Genomic DNA, 18719 nt, shown 5'->3' with positions numbered 1-18719 from the left:
AGCAATCCTAGAGAAATGCAGTGACAATGAGGGAATTGTTCATATTGCAGTGGATAAGAATTCGCGTGAGGGTTGTGTGTACATGAAATGTTTATCGCCAGAATATGCTGGCAAGGCTTTTAAATCACTTCATGGCTCATGGTTTGATGGAAAACTAGTGACTGTAAAATATCTGAGGCTAGATCGTTACCATTATCGTTTCCCTCAGGCTGTCCATTGCAACACTCCCTTAAAGCCATCAAATAGGTACATGAATTCAATGTCACATCTGCGTCTTCTGACCAACACAGCTAACTCACAAGGAGCATCATGAGACCTCTCCTACCCCTGCCAGTACTGTTACACTGCAGCAAGCGAAGTCCTGCTTGAATGCTCTGTCTTCCTTTTTATTGCTTTTATATAGAACATAGAACATAGAACACTACAGCACAAACAGGCCCTTCGGCCCACAAGTTGCGCCGATCACATCACCTACCAACCTACAGACCTATCTATAACCCTCAATCTCATTAAACCCCATATACTCATCCAGAAGTCTTTTAAAAGACCCCAGCGAGTTCGCCTCCACCACCACTGACGGCAGCCGATTCCATTCACTCACCACCCTCTGAGTGAAAAACTTACCCCTAACATCACTTCTGAACCTCCCTCCCCGCACCTTAAATCTGTGTCCTCTCGTAGCGACCATTTCAAACCGGGGAAATAGCCTCTGAGAGTCCACCCTATCTATTCCTCTCAACATTTTGTAAACTTCTATCAGGTCGCCTCTCAACCTTCGTCTCTCCAGGGAGAAGAGTCCCAGCTCCCTCAACCTAACTTCATAAGGCATGCCTCCCAGTCCAGGCAACATCCTTGTAAATCTCCTCTGCACCCTCTCAATAGCTTCTACATCTTTCCTATAGTGAGGCGACCAGAACTGCGCACAATACTCCAAATGAGGCCTGACAAGGGTCTTATAAAGTTGCAGCATTACCTCCCGACTCCTAAACTCAATCCCTCGATTAATGAAGGCCAATACACCATACGCCTTCTTGACCACCTCCTCCACCTGCGAGGCCGATTTAAGAGTCCTGTGGACCCGGACCCCAAGATCCTTCTGCTCCTCAACACTACTCAGACTTCTGCCCTTGATAGTGTACTCGTTCATCCCGTTGGTTCTGCCAAAATGGACGACTACACATTTATCCGCGTTGAAGTCCATCTGCCACTTCTCCGCCCAGTCCTGCATCCTATCTATGTACACTTTTTGTATTATAAGGAGTGCATCTTTTATGTCAAGATGCCAGGAAGCTGGAGAAAATTTCCAAAGGAGCTATCTGTAGCATTGGTGTATTGGGGTAAAAAGTAGTGGTGTAGAAGTAAAACAAGGTATGGCTTTCATACAACGGTTATTAATTCTTAGGTTATGGACTGGGCATGAACAGTTTTGTTTACTGGAAATTAATAATTTATCTTGAGGCTGTGCCCCCTAGTCCTACTGTCTTTTTTGAGCGGGAAGAGTCTCTCCACCTCTATCCTATCCATCCCATTCATCATCTTATACGTCTCAACGAGATCTCCCCTCATTCTTCTAAACTCTAACAAGTACAAGCCTAGTTTATTCAGCCTCTCCTGATAGCTCAACCCCCTCAACTCCGACATCAGCCTAGTAAACCTCCTCTGCACTCCCTCCAAGGCCAAAATATCTTTGCGCAGGTGCGGCGCCCAAAACTGCACACAGTACTCCAGCTGCGGTCTCACCAGTGCCCTATACAGCGGCAGCAAGACCTCCCTACTTTTATATTCAATCCCCCTCGCTATGAAGGCCAGCATCCCATTCGCCTTCCTGACCACCTGCTGCACCTGCAAGCTGGGTTTTTGCGACTCATGCACAAGGACCCCGAGGTCCCTCTGCACCGTCGCCTGCTGCAGTTTTTCGCCACGTAAGTAATAGTCCTTCCTACCATTATTCCTACCAAAGTGGACCACCTCACACTTGCCAACATTAAATTCCATTTGCCATTTCCTGGCCCATTCGCCCAGCCTATCTAGATCCTTCTGCAGACTCTCCACACCCTCCGCACAATTTGCCGTTCCCCCAATCTTGGTGTCATCAGCAAATTTCGACACCATACACTCGGTTCCCTCCTCCAGATCATCTATATAAATGGTAAAAAGCTGAGGCCCCAGCACTGACCCCTGGGGCACTCCACTAGTCACCATCCGCCAATCCGAATAGCACCCATTAACCCCCACTCTCTGTCTCCTATTTAACAGCCAATCCTCTATCCACGCTAACACCCTACCCCCAACTCCATGCCCCCTGACCTTCTGTAATAACCTCTTGTGAGGCACCTTGTCAAACGCCTTCTGAAAATCAAGAAAGACCACATCCACCGGCTCTCCTCTATCCACCGCCATAGACACATCCTCATAGAACTCCAGTAAATTTGTCAGACACGACTTCCCTTTAAGGAAACCGTGCTGCGTCTGCTCTATCAAGCAATTCCCTTCAAGATGCCTCGCTATTTCCTCCTTGATGACGGATTCTAACATTTTACCTACAACAGACGTTAAACTAACCGGCCTATAATTCCCCGCCTTTTGCCTGGCACCCTTCTTAAACAACGGTGTAACATTAGCCGTTTTCCAATCTTCCGGCACTTCCCCGGAATCCAGCGACATTTGGAAAATAACCACCAAGGCATCCACTATCACCTCCGCCATTTCTTTCAGAATCCTGCACCAGGCCGTGATACAATCTGGATATCAGAATGACAATCGGACAACAGCTCATGGCTGGACATCTGGGAATTAGGAAAACTCATGCCGGGATATAGAAACATTTCCATTGGCTTGGACTACATGTCAACTGATAGGAAAACCTTTTAACGTTCATTCAAGGAATGTGGATTACTCTGGCTAGGTCAGCACTTACTGCCCATCCCTAATTGCCCTTTGAGAAGGTGGCGGTGAGCTGCCTTCTCAAACCACTGCTGTCCTTATGGTGTAGGTACACCCACAGTGCTGTTAGTGAGGGAGTTCCAGGATTCTAACCCAGCGACAGTGAAGGAACGGGGATATACTTCCCAGTCAGGATGGTAAATAACTCGGAGGGAATCTCCAGGTGGGGGTGTTCCCAGGATCTGCTGCTTCCCCTCCTCTCCCCCGAACTTCCTCTCTCTCCCAACACTCCCCTCGTCGTCCCCAGTACTCTCTGCCCTTACCCCCACCCCCTCTCTGCCCTTACCCCCCCGCCCCGCTGCCTCCCCCACCCCCTCTCTGCCCTTACCCCCCCGCCCCCTCTCTGCCCTTACCCCCCCGCCTCCCCCACCCCCTCTCTGCCCTTACCCCCCCGCCCCCTCTCTGCCCTTACCCCCCCGCCCCCTCTCTGCCCTTACCCCCCCGCCTCCCCCACCCCCTCTCTGCCCTTACCCCCCCGCCCCCTCTCTGCCCTTACCCCCCCGCCCCCTCTCTGCCCTTACCCCCCGCCCCCTCTCTGCCCTTACCCCCCCGCCCCCTCCCCGCCCCGCTGCTTCCCCCACCCCCTCTCTGCCCTTACCCCCCCGCCCCGCTGCTTCCCCCACCCCCTCTCTGCCCTTACCCCCCCCGCCCCGCTGCCTCCCCCACCCCCTCTCTGCCCTTACCCCCAGCCCGATGATTCCTGTCTCCTGGTCACTGTCCTCAGATGCACTGACCTGAGAGGTTGTGCCTCGAGCAGCTGCTTTCCCTCCGTCTTTCCGTTCTTTTCCTTTTTGCCCTCGTTTCGATTTTAAACAACTGAAAGAAAAGGGAAGAAATCAGGAAATGAGCCAATGATCCACTAACCCCCCCACCCTCCCCGACCGCGCAAAGGGCCAGTGCTCCACCCTCCCCGATCCCGGGGGGGGGCCGCCCTCCACCCTCCCCGACCGCGCAAAGGGCCAGTGCTCCACCCTCCCCGATCCCGGGGGGGGGGCCGCCCTCCACCCTCCCCGATCCCGGGGGGGGCCGCCCTCCACCCTCCCCGATCCCGGGGGGGGGGCCGCCCTCCACCCTCCCCGATCCCGGGGGGGGGCCGCCCTCCACCCTCCCCGATCCCGGGGGGGCCGCCCTCCACCCTCCCCGATCCCGGGGGGGGCCGCCCTCCACCCTCCCCGATCCCGGGGGGGGCCGCCCTCCACCCTCCCCGATCCCGGGGGGGGGCCGCCCTCCACCCTCCCCGATCCCGGGGGGGGGGCCGCCCTCCACCCTCCCCGATCCCGGGGGGGGGGGCCGCCCTCCACCCTCCCCGATCCCAGGGGGGGGCCGCCCTCCACCCTCCCCGATCCCGGGGGGGGGCCGCCCTCCACCCTCCCCGATCCCGGGGGGCCGCCCTCCACCCTCCCCGATCCCTGGGGGGGGGCCGCCCTCCACCCTCCCCGATCCCTGGGGGGGGCCGCCCTCCACCCTCCCCGATCCCGGGGGGCCGCCCTCCACCCTCCCCGATCCCTGGGGGGGGGCCGCCCTCCACCCTCCCCGATCCCGGGGGGGGGGCCGCCCTCCACCCTCCCCGATCCCTGGGGGGGGGCCGCCCTCCACCCTCCCCGATCCCGGGGGGGGCCGCCCTCCACCCTCCCCGATCCCGGGGGGGGCCGCCCTCCACCCTCCCCGATCCCGGGGGGCCGCCCTCCACCCTCCCCGATCCCGGGGGGGGGGGGGGGGGGGGGGGGCCGCCCTCTGCGATCGCAGGGAACCTGCCCTTTGCCCTCACTTCACCGATTCGGCCTGTTTAAAGGGACTGATAGTGGATAGTTGGAGTCAGTACTGGGTTTCAGCCAGCTGAGTCCTCACCTCGGTGAAGCTTCTATCCTTTCCCCTGCTGGGACGTGCTGCTGTGGCTCCGCTGTTGTGTCCGACTCCTGCTCCTGATGAGGTTTGCTGTTCTCACTCACTCTCTCCTCCTCTGCAGTCCCGTTCCTCCTCTCCGAGTCAGCGACTCCGGACGTGAGGCTCTGGGGGTCGGTGGCTTCAGGGAAACTTTCACTCAACATCTAGGACAGTGAACACAATGAACTGTACCGGCTGCACGTCCGAAATCCAGCACCCTCGCCTCTGAGAGCATGCCGGATTTTCCCGGGTATTGGGTAGGGTCGGAGATCATTTGCACTAAACATGGAGTTCTGGAACCAGACCAGCGCTCCAGTGTAATCAAAGTGACCAAACTGGGAACTACCCTGAGAGGGCTATCAGCAAATATAACCTGCCAGTGTGAGCCAGTGTGGACAGAGCCCAGTGCAGACACTGGCAGAGATGTCAAGTGTTTTGATGGGGGCTGGGGGTAATTTATTAGTTTGGATAAAAGACTGGTTAACTGACAGAAGACAGAGAGTCGGGGTAAAAGTTTTTTTTCCTGGATGGGTAGTATTAACTATTGGGGTGCCACAGGGTTCGATCCTTGGGCTCCAGCTATTTACAATCTATATTAGCAACCCGGATTCAGGGATAGTAGCCTCTAACAGCCACATTTGCTGATCCCACTTAAACAGGCATGATGGTAAAGAATAAACAATTTATAAATGGATATAGACAGGTTCAGAGAATGGGCCAAAATCATGGGAGTTTAAGGTGGATAAGTGTGAGGTCAGACATTCTGCTTGCAAACTTGGGAAGATGACTAATTATCTAAATGGAGAGAGACGCTGGAGTACTTCAGTGCAGAGGGATCTGGGTGTCACAGAAAGCCAGTATGCAGGTACAGTCAGTTATAAGTAAAGCTCAAAAAAGACAGTAGGACTAGGGGGCACAGCCTCAAGATAAAGGGGGGGCAGTTTAGAACGGAGTTGAGGAGGAACTTCTTCACTCAAAGGGTGGTGAATCTCTGGAATTCTCTGCCCGTTGAAGTGGTGGAGGCTGCCTCGCTAAATATTTTTAAGACGCGGGTTGATGGGTTTTTGATAAGAGAGGGGATTAAGGGTTATGGGGAGAAAGCGGGAAAGTGGAACTGAGCAGCAACAGATCAGCCATGATCTTATTGAATGGCGGGGCAGGCTCGAAGGGCTAGATGGCCTACTCCTGCTCCTATTTCATATGTTCTTATGTTGAATTTTAGCATTTATAGCTAAAGGAATAGAGTATAAAAGTCGTGAAGTGTTGCTGCTTCTGTACAAAGTATGAATGAGATCACATTCAGAATATTGTGTATGGTTTTGGTCCCTTATTTGAGGAAAGGTGTAGTGGCATTGGAGGCAGTTCAGAGGAGGTTCACCGGACTGATTCCAGAGATGAGGGGTTTGTCGTATGAAGAGAGATTGAACAGTTTAGGTTGATACTCTATCGAGTTTAGAAGGATGAGGGGAGATTTAATGGAAGTGAACAAGGTGACAAAAGGTATTGACAAAGTGAGTACTTCCTCTTGTGGGACAATCTAGAACAAGAGATCATAGTTTTAGGATAAAGGGCATTTAAAAGAGATGAGGAGGAACTACTTCTCTCAAAGGGTTGAGAATCTGTGGAATTCACTACCCAGAGGATGGTAGATGCCGGGACACTGAGTAAACTTGGAGGTGGACAGATTAATTAATAATGAGATTGAAGGGTTACAGAGAGCAGGCAGGAAAGTGGAGTTGAGGCAGAGACAAGATCAGCTATGATTGTATTGTAATGAATGGTGGAGCAGGCCCGAGGGGCTGAATGGCCCACTCCCAATCTTATGAAAGTGAGGGAGTGGGGTGGGTGTTGGGACCCAGCAACTGAAGACATATTCATATTCTCTCTCACACAGACACACACACAAACACACACACACTGAGGAAGGGCTGATTCCAAAGCGCTGAAACAAGGATGAGAATTTTTAAATCAACACATTACTGTAAGGCTGATGGGGAAGATCAGAGTGTAAGAAGTCTCACAACACCAGGTTAGAGTCCAACCAGTTGACTTGATAGTAATCCCACAAGCTTTCGGAAACGCTGTTCCTTCGTCAAGGTGTGGAAGGTTCTGATCAGACTGGTTGAACTTTAATCTGGTGTTGTGAGACTTCTTACTGTGTTTATCCCAGTCCAACACCAGCATCTCCATATCAAGATCAGAGAGAGCAGGCTGACAGGGAAGGGAGTTGATACAAGTTCAGACAGGCAGCAGGGTATCAGATGAATGTGGATCAGTGTGTGTATGATCAGAAGGGGCAGGGAGATGCATAGACAGGGTGAGGGCGAGATAACGAGAGCCTGCCTGCACCGACTGCCGTTCCCACAACATTTCTCACCTCCGACTGCCGTTTCCTCCTCTTTTGCTTCTTGGAGACTCTGGAGGCAGAATAAGGTTAACAGATTAATTGGGGGATTAATAAGATTAAACAGGGGATTTAACCAGACAATTAATCTTTCTCACGCAATCAGAAAGCTGATGTGCTCTGTCGGTGTGAAGGAACACAGAGAGAGCACTCCACACTTTCCCTAACCTCCAGTCCCACGTTTCACTCTGTTTTCACAGCTGACACCATCTTTCCCTCAACACACTCAGTTCAACAATAACCTCAATGGATTCAGGACAATGCAGTCACCTTTACACCAACTCTGCACCTAGGAATCTCCTTCCAGCTGAGTCTCTCCAATACTCTCCCCCATACTGACTCTTCCCTCAGCTTTTTTACTCTCTCAATCTTCCGACTGAGGATAGTCAGTGTGGCCTGGCCATTCCCTGCTCCCCTCACACTGACCCGTCTTCCTGTGAACTCACTGCTCTTGGTTCTCTGTGAACACTCAAACATCAGCAAAGAGGCTGCCACAGCTGCTATCCTATCCATCCCCTTCATTATCTTATACGTCTCTATAAGATCCCCCCTCATCCTTCTAAACTCCAACGAGTACAGACCCAGTCTATTCAATCTCTCTTCATAGTCCAACCCCCTCATCTCCGGTATCAGCCTAGTAAACCTCCTCTGCACTCCCTCCAAGGCCAATATATCCTTGCGCAAGTGCGACGACCAAAACTGCACACAGTACTCCAGCTGCGGCCTCACCAGTGCCCTGTACAGTTGCAGCAAGACTTCCCTACTTTTATATTCTATCCCCCTCGCTATAAAGGCCAACATTCCATTCGCCTTCTTGATCACCTGCTGCACCTGCAGACTGGGTTTTTGTGATTCGTGCACAAGGACCCCCAGGTCCCTCTGCACAGTAGCATGCTGTCATTTTTTGCCTTTTAAGTAATAATCCATTTTACTATTATTCCTTCCAAAGTGGATAACCTCACACTTGCTAACATTATACTCCATCTGCCAGGTCCTCGCCCACTCGCTCAGCCTATCCAGATCCCTCTGCAGACTTTCCACACCCTCCGCACAATTTGCTTTTCCACTTATCTTCGTGTCATCAGCAAATTTTGTCACCCTACACTCAGCCCCCTCCTCCAGATCATCTATATAAATGGTAAATAGCTGAGGTCCCAGCACCAATCCCTGCGGCACTCCACTAGTCACCCACTGCCAACCAGAATAGCACCCATTGATACCAACTCTCTGCTTCCTATTAGACAACCAATCCTCTATCCACGCTAACTCCTTACCCCCAACTCCATGCCCCCTGACCTTCTGTAGCAACCTTTTGTGAGGCACCTTATCGAATGCCTTCTGGAAATCTAAAAACACCACACCCACCGGTTCCCCTCTGTCTACCGCACTAGTCACATCCTCATAGAAATCCAGTAAATTCGTCAAACACACCTTCCCCTTGACGAATCCGTGCTGTGTCTGCTTGACTGTACCGTTCTTCTCCAGGTGTCCTGCTATTTCTTCTTTAATGATAGAATCCAGCATTTTCCCAACACAGGTGTGAAGCTAACTGGCCTGTAGTTACCCACCTTTTGTCTACCTCCCTTCTTAAACAGTGGCGTTACATTAGCAGTTTTCCAATCAGCTGGAACCTCCCGAATTTTGATAAATTACAACTAACACATCTGCTATTACTTCCGTTTCTTTCAGAACCCAGGCATGCATTCCATCCGGACCAGGGGACTTGTCTACCTTTAGTCCCATTAGCCTACCCAGCACTACCTCTTTAGTAATAGGAATCATTTTAAGGTCCTCACCCCCTACAGTCCCATGACTGTTAATGTTCAGTAAGCTATTTGTATCCTCTACCGTGAAGACCGACACAAAAAACTTGTTTAAGGCCTCGGCCATTTCCTCGTTTCCCATTATTAAATCCCCCTTCTCGTCTTTTAAGGGTCCAACATTTACTTATACACTCTTTTCCTTTGTGTACATTTGTAAAAACTTTTACTATCAGTTTTTATATTTTGTGCTAGTTTACTTTCATAATCTATCTTTCCTTTCTTTATTGCTCTTTTTTAGTAGTTCTTTGTTGTTTTTTAAAGTTTTCCCAATCTTCTAGTTCCCCACTAATTTTGGCCACTCTGTATGCATTGGTTTTTAATTTGATACTCTCCTTTATTTCCTTAGTTATCCACAGCTGGTTATCCCTTTTCTTACATTCCTTCTTTTTCACTGGAATATATTTTTGCTGAGTACTGAGAAAAATCTGCTTAAAAATCCTCCACTGTTCGTCAGCTGTCCCACAACTGGTCTGCGCTCCCAGTCTACATTAGCTAATTCCGCCCTCATCCTATTGTACTCCCCCTTGTTCAAGCAGAGGACACTGATTTGGGACCCTACTCTCTCATCCTCCATCTGTATTAGAAATTCAACCATATTGTGATCACTCCAAGAGGATCCCTCACAAGATGATCATTAATTTTACCTGTCTCATTACACAGTACCAGATCCAAGATAGTTTCCTCGAACAGTGTGTTACAGAACCTATCTCGACAGCATTCTAAGAACTCTTCCTCAAGTCTACTGTGTCCGACTTAAGTTGACTAATCAATACGGAGGTTAAAATCCCCCATGATTATTGCTGTTCCGTTTTTACATCCATCTGTTGTTTGTTTGTTTATAGCCTGCCCCACCTTGAAGTTATTATTTGGGGGGCCTGTAGCCCACACCCACCAATGACTTTTTCCCTTTACTATTCCTTATCTCCACCCACATGGGTTCCACATTTTGCTCTTTAGAGCCTATATCGTCTCTCACTACTACCCTGATATTATCCTTAATTAACTAAGCTACCCCACCTCCTTTTCCTTCCTAAATGTCTGATACCCCCGGATATTCAGTTCCCAGTCCCGGTCACCCTGCAACCACGTTTTTGTGATGGCCACTAGATCATATCCATTTGTGTTGATTTGTGCCATCAACTCATTCTCTTTGTTTCAAATGCTATGTACATTCAGGTTAAGTGTCTTTATGTTATTCTTTCTTACCTGGACCCGATTTGTTAGTGCATTCCTTTGTTTGCACGCTCTGTCCCTTCCTGTCACAGACTGGTTATTCTTCCCCACACCATCTCCCTGCACTGCACTGACCATCTCCCTTCTCATGCTTGTCACCTTTTTGACTCTGCCTGAGGTTAGATTCCTGCCACCTTCTACACTCTCTGTCCTATTACATGGTCTGGAAACATTACTAACCTCTCTCCTGAGCCCTCAACTCCTTTAACTAGTTGAAAGTCCTCATCATTAACCTGCACTCGTACCCTCTCCTTTACCTCGGATTTTGTAATTCTCCATAAAACTGAACCCTCCCCCCTACTATTCAGCAGGCAATTCATTATTTAGGAAGTACAGACAAAGGGAAAGACATGACATAAGGTGTGTAGTTTCGGGGCACTTAACCTTCCTCCCTGCTGCTGTCAGACTTTTGAATGGACTTACCTTGTGTTAAGTTGATCTTTCTCTATACCCTAGCTATGACTGTAACACCACTTTCTGCACTCTCTCCTTTCCTTCTCCATGAACGGTATGCTTTGTGTGTACAGCATGCCAGAAACAATACTTTTCACTGTATGCTAATACGTGTGACAATAATAAATCAAATCAAAAATATGTGGAGTTACAAGGGTAGGGCCTGGGTAAGGTGCTCTGTCAGAGATTCAGCACAGCCTTGATGGGCCAAATGGCCTCTTCTGCACAGTAGGGATTCTATCAGAAGAATTTCTGGAGAGAAACTATTGACTAGTATTTGTTACAAACCCACTGACTCTCACACAGTTACCTCGATGTCATTCCTTCACACCCGATCCTATTCTCTATCTGATATGGGAAGTGAAAGGTGAACATTGTGAATTATAAAGCCAGTTATCTTTATGAAAGCTCTCTCTTTCGCTGTATTTGCTACAGCCCATCAACCTGCTGTTCTTCTACATGTGTTTTCCTCGGTGTGCTTACTCAAAGGGGGAGCTGAGATTGTGAAGGCAGATTCTGGTCAACAAGGGCTATTAACTCCTTCATTGAAGCTGAACTGCTCCAGCTCACCCCGGGTTAAAATGGAACTCTGCGGCAGAGAGATCGGTGAGAGAGCAAGGTAGAGGATCGGTGATCAGAAGCTTGGAGTCTAAGTGGATAAAGCAATCACCCATAAGACATGTGAGCAGAATTAGGCCATTCAGCCTATCAAATCTGCTCCGCCATTCAATCATGGCTGATATTTTCTCATCCCCATTTTCCTGCCTCTCCCCATAACCCCCAATCCCCTTATTAATCAAGAACCTATCTATCTCTGTCTTAAAGACACTCAGTGACCTGGCCCTCCACAGCTTTCCAAGGCAAAGAGTTCCACAGATTCCCCACTCTCTGGCTGAAGAAATTCCTCCTCATCTCTGTTTTAAAGAGTCGTCCCTTTAGCCTGAGGTTGTGCCCTCTGGTTGCAGGATACAATCTCTGCCCACAAGAGACGGGTGAGATCCTAAATGAATATTTCTCATCAGTATTTACTGTTGAGAAAAACATGGCTGTTAGGGAACTTCAGGAAATAAATAGTGATGTCTTGAGGAGTGTACATATTACAGAGAAGGACAAAGAACAAAGAAAATTACAGCCCAGGAACAGGCCCTTCGGCCCTCCGAGCCTACACCAACCATGCTACCCGACTTAACTGAAACCCCTACCCTTCCGAGGACCATATCCCTCTATTCCCATCCTATTCATGTACTTGTCAAGACGCCCCGTAAAAGTCACTACTGTATCTGCTTCCACTACCTCCCCCAGCAGCGAGTTACAGGCACCCAACACTCTGAGAAAAATCTGCCTTGTACATCTCCTTTAAACCTTGCCCCTCACACCTTAAACCTGTGCCCCAGTAATTGACTCTTCCACCCTGGGAAAAAGCTTCTGACTATCCACTCTGTCCACGCCTCTCATAATCTTGTAGACTTCTATCAGGTCTCCCCTCAACCTCCGTCGCTCCAGTAAGAACAAACCAAGTTTCTCCAACCTTTTTCTCCAACCTCCAAGTTTCGCCGTTGTTTAAGAAGGGTGCCAGGCAAAAGGCGGGGAATTATAGGCCGGTTAGTTTAACGTCTGTTGTAGGTAAAATGTTAGAATCCGTCATTAAGGAGGAAATTGCGAGGCATCTTGAAGGGAATTGCTTGATAGAGCAGACGCAGCACGGTTTCATTAAAGGGAAATCGTGTCTGACAAATTTACTGGAGTTCTATGAGGATGTGTCTAGGGCGGTGGATAGAGGAGAGCCGGTGGATGTGGTCTTTCTGGATTTTCAGAAGGCGTTTGACAAAGTACCTCACAAGAGGTTATTGCAGAAGGTCGAGGGACATGGAGTTGGGGGTAGGGTGTTAGCGTGGATAGAGGATTGGTTGTCAAATAGGAGGCAGAGAGTGGGGGTCAACGGGTGCTATTCGGATTGGCGGATGGTGACTAGTGGAGTGCCCCAGGGGTCGGTGCTAGGGCCTCTGCTTTTTACCATTTATATAGATGATCTGGAGGAGGGAACCGAGTGTAGGGTGTCGAAATTTGCTGATGACACCAAGATTGGGGGAACGGCAAATTGCGCGGAGGGTGTGGAGAGTTTGCAGAAGGATCTAGATAGGCTGGGCGAATAGGCCAGGAACTGGCAAATGGAATTTAATGTTGGCAAGTGTGAGGTGGTCCACTTTGGTAGGACTAATGGTAGGAAGGACTATTACTTACGTGGTGAAAAACTGCAGCAGGCAACAGTGCAGAGGGACCTCGGGGTCCTTGTGCATGAGTTGCAAAAAGCCAGCTTGCAGGTGCAGCAGGTGGTCAGGAAGGCGAATGGGATGCTGGCCTTCATAGCGAGGGGGATTGAATATAAAAGTAGGGAGGTCTTGCTGCAGCTGTATAGGGCATTGGTGAGGCCGCAGCTGGAGTACTGTGCGCAGTTTCGGGCGCCGCACCTGCGCAAAGATATTTTGGCCTTGGAGAGAGTGCAGAGGAGGTTTACTAGGCTGATACCGGAGTTGAGGGGGTTGAGCTATGAGGAGAGGCTGAATAAACTAGGCTTGTACTCGTTAGAGTTTAGAAGAATGAGGGGAGATCTCATTGAGACGTATAAGATGATGAATGGGATGGATAGGATAGAGGTGGAGAGACTCTTCCCGCTCAAAAAAGACAGTAGGACTAGGGGGCACAGCCTCAAGATAAAGGGGGGGCGGTTTAGAACGGAGTTGAGGAGGAACTTCTTCACTCAAAGGGTGGTGAATCTCTGAAATTCTCTGCCCGTTGAAGTGGTGGAGGCTGCCTCGCTAAATATTTTTAAGACGCAGGTTGATGGGTTTTTGATAAGAGAGGGGATTAAGGGTTATGGGGAGAGTGTGGGAAAGTGGAACTGAGCCACGACAGATCAGCCATGATTTTATTGAATGGCGGGGCAGGCTCGAAGGGCTAGATGGCCTACTCCTGCTCCTATTTCTTATGTTCTTATGTTCTTAACCTCTCCCCATAGCTAATGCCCTCCATACCAGGCAACATCCTGGTAAATCTTTTCTGTACCCTCTCCAAAGCCTCCACATCCTTCTGGTAGTGTGGTGACCAGAATTGAACACTATATTCCAAGTGTGGCCTCACTAAGGTTCTATAAAGCTGCAACATGACTTGTCAATTTTTAAATTCAATACCCCGGCCGATGAAGGCAAGCATGCCGTCAGCCTTCTTGACTACCTTCTCCACCTGCATTGTCACTTTCAGTGACCTGTGTACCTGTACACCCATATCCCTCTGCCTATCAATACTCTTAAGGGTTCTGCCATTTACTGTATATTTCCTATCTGTATTAGACCTTCCAAAATACATTACCTCACATTTGTCCGGATTAAACTCCATCTGCCATCTCTCCGCCCAAGTCTCCAACTGATCTATATCCTGCTGTATCCTCTGACAGTCCTCATCACTATCCACAAATTCACCAACCTTTGTGTCATCAGCAAACTTACTCATCAATCCAGTTACATTTTCCTCCAAATCATTTATATATATATTACAAACAGCAAAGGTCCCAGCACTGATCCCTGAGGAACACCACTTGTCACAGCCCTCCATTCAGAAACGTATCCTTCCAGAAGGAGGTGTCTTAAAGCACATCAAGATAAATAAATTCCCAGGACCTGATGAAGTGTATCCCAGGACATTGTGGGAGGGTAGGGAGGAAATTGCGGGTTCCCTAGCCAAGATATTTGAATCATCAATAGTCACGGGTGAGGTGCCTGAAGATTGGAGGGTGGCAAATGTTGTGCCTTTGTTTAAAAAGGGCTGCAGGGGAAGCCTGGGAACTACAGGCCAGTGAGCCTCACATCTGTGGTGGGTAAATTGTTGGAAGGTATTTTGAGAGACAGGATCTACAGGCATTTAGAGACACAAGGACTGATTAGGGACAGTCAGCATGGCTTTGTGAGTGGAAAATCACGTCTCACAAATTTGATTGAGTTTTTTGAAGGGGTGACCAAGAAGGTAGATGGGGGCAGTGCAGTTGATGTTGTCTACATGGACTTTAGCAAGGCCTTTGACAAGGTACCACATGGTAGGTTGTTGCATCAGGTTAAATCTCATGGGATCCAGGGTGAGGTATCTAAATGGATAGAAAATTGGCTTCTTGACAGAAGCCAGAGGGTTGGTTGTAGAGGGTTGTTTGTCAAACTGGAGGCCTGTGACCAGCGATGTGCCTCAGGGATCAGTGCCGGGCCCACTGTTATTTGTCATTTATATTAATGATTTGGATGAGAATTTAGGAGGCATGGTTAGTAAGTTTGCAGATGACACCAAGATTGGTGGCATAGTGGACAGTGAAGAAAGTTATCTCCAATTGCAACGGGATCTTGATCAGTTGGGCCAGTGGGCTGACAAATGGCAGATGGAGTTTAATTTAGATAAATGCGAGGTGATACATTTTGGTAGATTGAACCAGGGCAGGACTTACTCAGTTAATGGTAGGATGTTGGGGAGAGTTACAGAACAAAGAAATCTAGGGGTACAGGTTCATAGCTCCTTGAAAGTGGAGTCACAGGTGGACAGAGTGGTGAAGAAGGCATTCGGCATGCTTGGTTTCATCAGTCAGAACACTGAATACAGGAGTTGGGACGTCTTGTTGAAGTTGTACAAGACATTGGTAAGGCCACACTTGGAATACTGTGTGCAATTCTGGTCACCCTATTATAGAAAGGATATTATTAAACTAGAAAGAGTGCAGAAAAGATTTACTAGGATGCTACCGGGACTTGATGGATTGAGTTATAAGGAAAGGCTGGACAGACTGGGACTTTTTTTCTCTGGAGCGTAGGAGGCTGAGGGGTGATCTTATAGAGGTCTATAAAATAATGAGGGACACAGATCAGCTAGATAGTCAATATCTTTTCCCAAAGGTAGGGGAGTCTAAAACTAGAGGGCACAGGTTTAAGGTGAGAGGGGAGAGGTACAAAAAAGGGTCCAGAGGGGCAATTTTTTCCACACAGAGGGTGGTGAGTGTCTGGAACAAGCTGTCAGAGGCAGTAGTAGAGGCGGGTACAATTTTATCTTTTAAAAGGCGTTTAGACAGTTACATGGGTACGATGGGTATAGAGAGATATGGGCCAGATGCAGGCAATTGGGATTAGCTTAGGGGTAAAATCTGGGCAGTTTGGATAAATTGGGCTAGCATGCTGTAAACTTCTATGACTCTAAGTGCTGGTAAATGGGATTAGTATTGATTGGTATTTGATGGTTGGCACAGACATAGTGGGCCAAATGGTCTATTTCTGTGCCAGATGACCCTATGAATAAGGACTACAGCTGAAACTTTTGCTCAGTTTCTCTCTCCACACACAATGCTGATCTAGTTTCTCTGTTTCATTTCAGATTTCCAAAATTCCCCAATGTCTGTAATTACCTCGGAGCCTCCTCCAGCAATGCCTTGTCCCCACCTCGACCCTCCGGCGACCCCTCATCCCTGCTTCGAGGCTCCAGTGACCCGTCCTCTCCACCTCGACCCTCCGGTGATCTCTCCTCTCCATTGCAACCCTCTGGCGATCCCTCGACCCTGCCTCGACCGTCCAGCGACCCCTCCTCTCCACCTTGAACCTCCTCCGGTGACCCCTCCTCTCTGCCGCGACCCTCTCCTGACCATACAGACAGCTCCTCCTCCTCGGCCTCCAGCTGTTGCCGCAGTAATGCCACCATCTCCCGATGTTTCTTCGACTTTTTGTGATTCTTTATGCTGCAAATATACAGGAGGCTGGTTACAGCAAACAAGGGAATCACCACCACAGCCCATAGAACCATACAGTGCAGAAAGAGGACATTTGGCCCATCAAGTCCACACTGACAACAATCCCACCCAGGCCCTACCCCCATAAGCCTACATATTTACCCACTAATCCCTCTAACCTACACATCCTAGAACATAGAACATTACAGCGCAGTACAGGCCCTTCGGCCCTCGATGTTGCACCGACCAGTGACAATCCTGAGACTAAGGGACAATTTAGCTTGGCCACCCGGAGGAAACCCACACAGACACGAGGAGAATGTGCAAACTCCACACAGACAGTGACCCGAGCCGGGAACTGAACCCAGGTCCCTGGAGCTGTGAAGCAGCAGTGCTAACCACGCCATCCCCGAGACACTGCAGCCCCCTTCCAACATTCAGGGAGAGGCCCCCCCCTGCACACAGGGTCGGCCAATCTGGAAACACTTACGATTTGGCGCTCCGGAAGATTTTCTCACATGCCGGGCAAAAGAGGTCATCACAGTAATCGATGTCAGTCTGAGCGGGGTCAGTGAGTGTATCTGTAATAAACAGGAGCACTGTCAACAGCACAGATATCAATCCGGTCCCCCACCCCCTCCTCCACCTACCCCCCATCCCTACCCACACTATTACACTCACCCAGAGACAGAGAGTCAAACAGCAACTCAACAGGCCAGTGGGCCGGGGGGTGGGGCTGAAAGATTTCATTGCCTTTACCTTCTCCTGTCCCATTGAGATCCTGAGTTTCCTCCTGACTGCCACAACTTTCCTGGTCATCAGAACCATCAGCGAACTCCTGCTGGTACTGAGCCTCCATCTGCTGCAGCTCCTTCTCCAGATCTGACATAGCCATCCAGCTCTGCTCCTGGTACTGCTCTGCTAACCTGCACAGGGAGAGACAGAACCATAGAGATATCACAGCACACAGAGAGAGGCCACTCAGCCCATCCCGTCAGCACCAACTGAAAAACTAGCTGTTCATTATAACCCCGTTCCCCAGCTCCTGGTCTGTAGCCTCACAGCTTCCAGCGCTTCAGACACAGACCCGGCTGCCTTTTAAATGAGGTGTTTCCACCTCAACCACCAACTCAGAATGATCTGGTTAGTTTGGGTGAGTGGGCAAATAAATGGCAGATGCAGAATAATTTTGATAAGTGTGAGGTTATTCACTTTAGAAACAAAAACAAGGCGGCAGATTACTACCTGAATGGCTGTAAGTTGGGAGAGGGGAGTGTGCAGAGGGACCTGGGTGTCCTTGTGTACCAGTCAGTGAAGGTAAGTGTGCAGGCACAGCAGGCAGTAAAGCAGGTGAATGGTACGTTGGCCTTCACTGTGAGAGGTTTCGAGTACAGGAGCAGGGATGTGTTGCTGCAATTATACAGGGGCCTTGGTGAGGCCACACCTAGAGTATTGTGTACAGTTTTGGTCTCCTTTTCTGAGGAAGGATGTTCTTGCTCTCGAGGGAGGACAGCGAAGGTTTACCAGGCTGATTCCAGGGATGGAGGGACTGACGTATGAGGAGAGGTTGACTAGGTTAGGATTGTTCCCGCTGGAGTTCAGACAGATAGGTTTATGGACGAAAAGGGATTGGTTTAGGTTAGTGGGTCATTGTTTTAACTGGTCGGCGCAACATCGTGGGCCGAAGGGCCTGTTCTGCGCTGTAATGTTCTATGTTCTAGATGAGGGGGGGATCTCACAGAGACTTATAAAATTCTAACAGGACTACACAGGGTAGATGCAGGGAGGATGGTCCCGATTGTGGGGGTGCCCAGAACGAGGGGTCACAGTCTGAGGATTCGGGGTAGACCATTTAGGATGGAGATGAGGAGAGATTTCTTCATCCAAAGGGTGGTGATTCTGTGGAATTCATTACCACAGGAAGTTGCTGATGCCAAAACATTGGATGTATTCAAGAGGAGGCTGGATATAGCACTTGGGGTGAATGGGATCAAAGGTTATGGGGAGAAAGCAGGATTAGGATATTGAATTGGACAATCAGCCATGATGGTGATGAATGGTGGAGCAGGCTGGAAGCACTGAATGGCCTTCCCCTATCTTCTGCGTTTCAATGTTTAACTCAGGCAGTGAATTCCAGACACCCACCACCCTCTAACCCTTTTACCAATCACCTTCAATCTGTGTCCCCTGGTAACTGACCTCTCAGCTCGTCTGCGCTCTCTCACCACCCCCC

At 49.5% G+C, this 18719-nt stretch overlaps 1 protein-coding gene across 1 annotated transcript in view; it reads right to left on the bottom strand.

Annotated features, from left to right (window-relative positions):
• dnajc21 (DnaJ heat shock protein family (Hsp40) member C21) overlaps window positions 1–18719 on the bottom strand; it is a 67449-nt gene that overhangs the window by 10997 nt on the left and 37733 nt on the right. The window contains exons 6-11 of the mRNA XM_080183020.1: window positions 17246–17412; window positions 16977–17067; window positions 16169–16495; window positions 7205–7244; window positions 4792–4991; window positions 3678–3759 (exon numbers count right to left, since the gene is read on the bottom strand). Coding sequence (XP_080039146.1) covers window positions 3678–3759; window positions 4792–4991; window positions 7205–7244; window positions 16169–16495; window positions 16977–17067; window positions 17246–17412 — 907 coding nt within the window. The remainder of the gene's footprint in view (window positions 1–3677; window positions 3760–4791; window positions 4992–7204; window positions 7245–16168; window positions 16496–16976; window positions 17068–17245; window positions 17413–18719) is intronic.

The sequence above is a fragment of the Carcharhinus amblyrhynchos genome, unplaced genomic scaffold, assembly GCF_965287045.1.
Source record: "Carcharhinus amblyrhynchos unplaced genomic scaffold, sCarAmb.v2.hapA chromosome_117, whole genome shotgun sequence".
Classification (NCBI taxonomy): Eukaryota; Metazoa; Chordata; class Chondrichthyes; order Carcharhiniformes; family Carcharhinidae; genus Carcharhinus; species Carcharhinus amblyrhynchos.
This window is presented reverse-complemented; position numbering and strand designations above follow the sequence as displayed.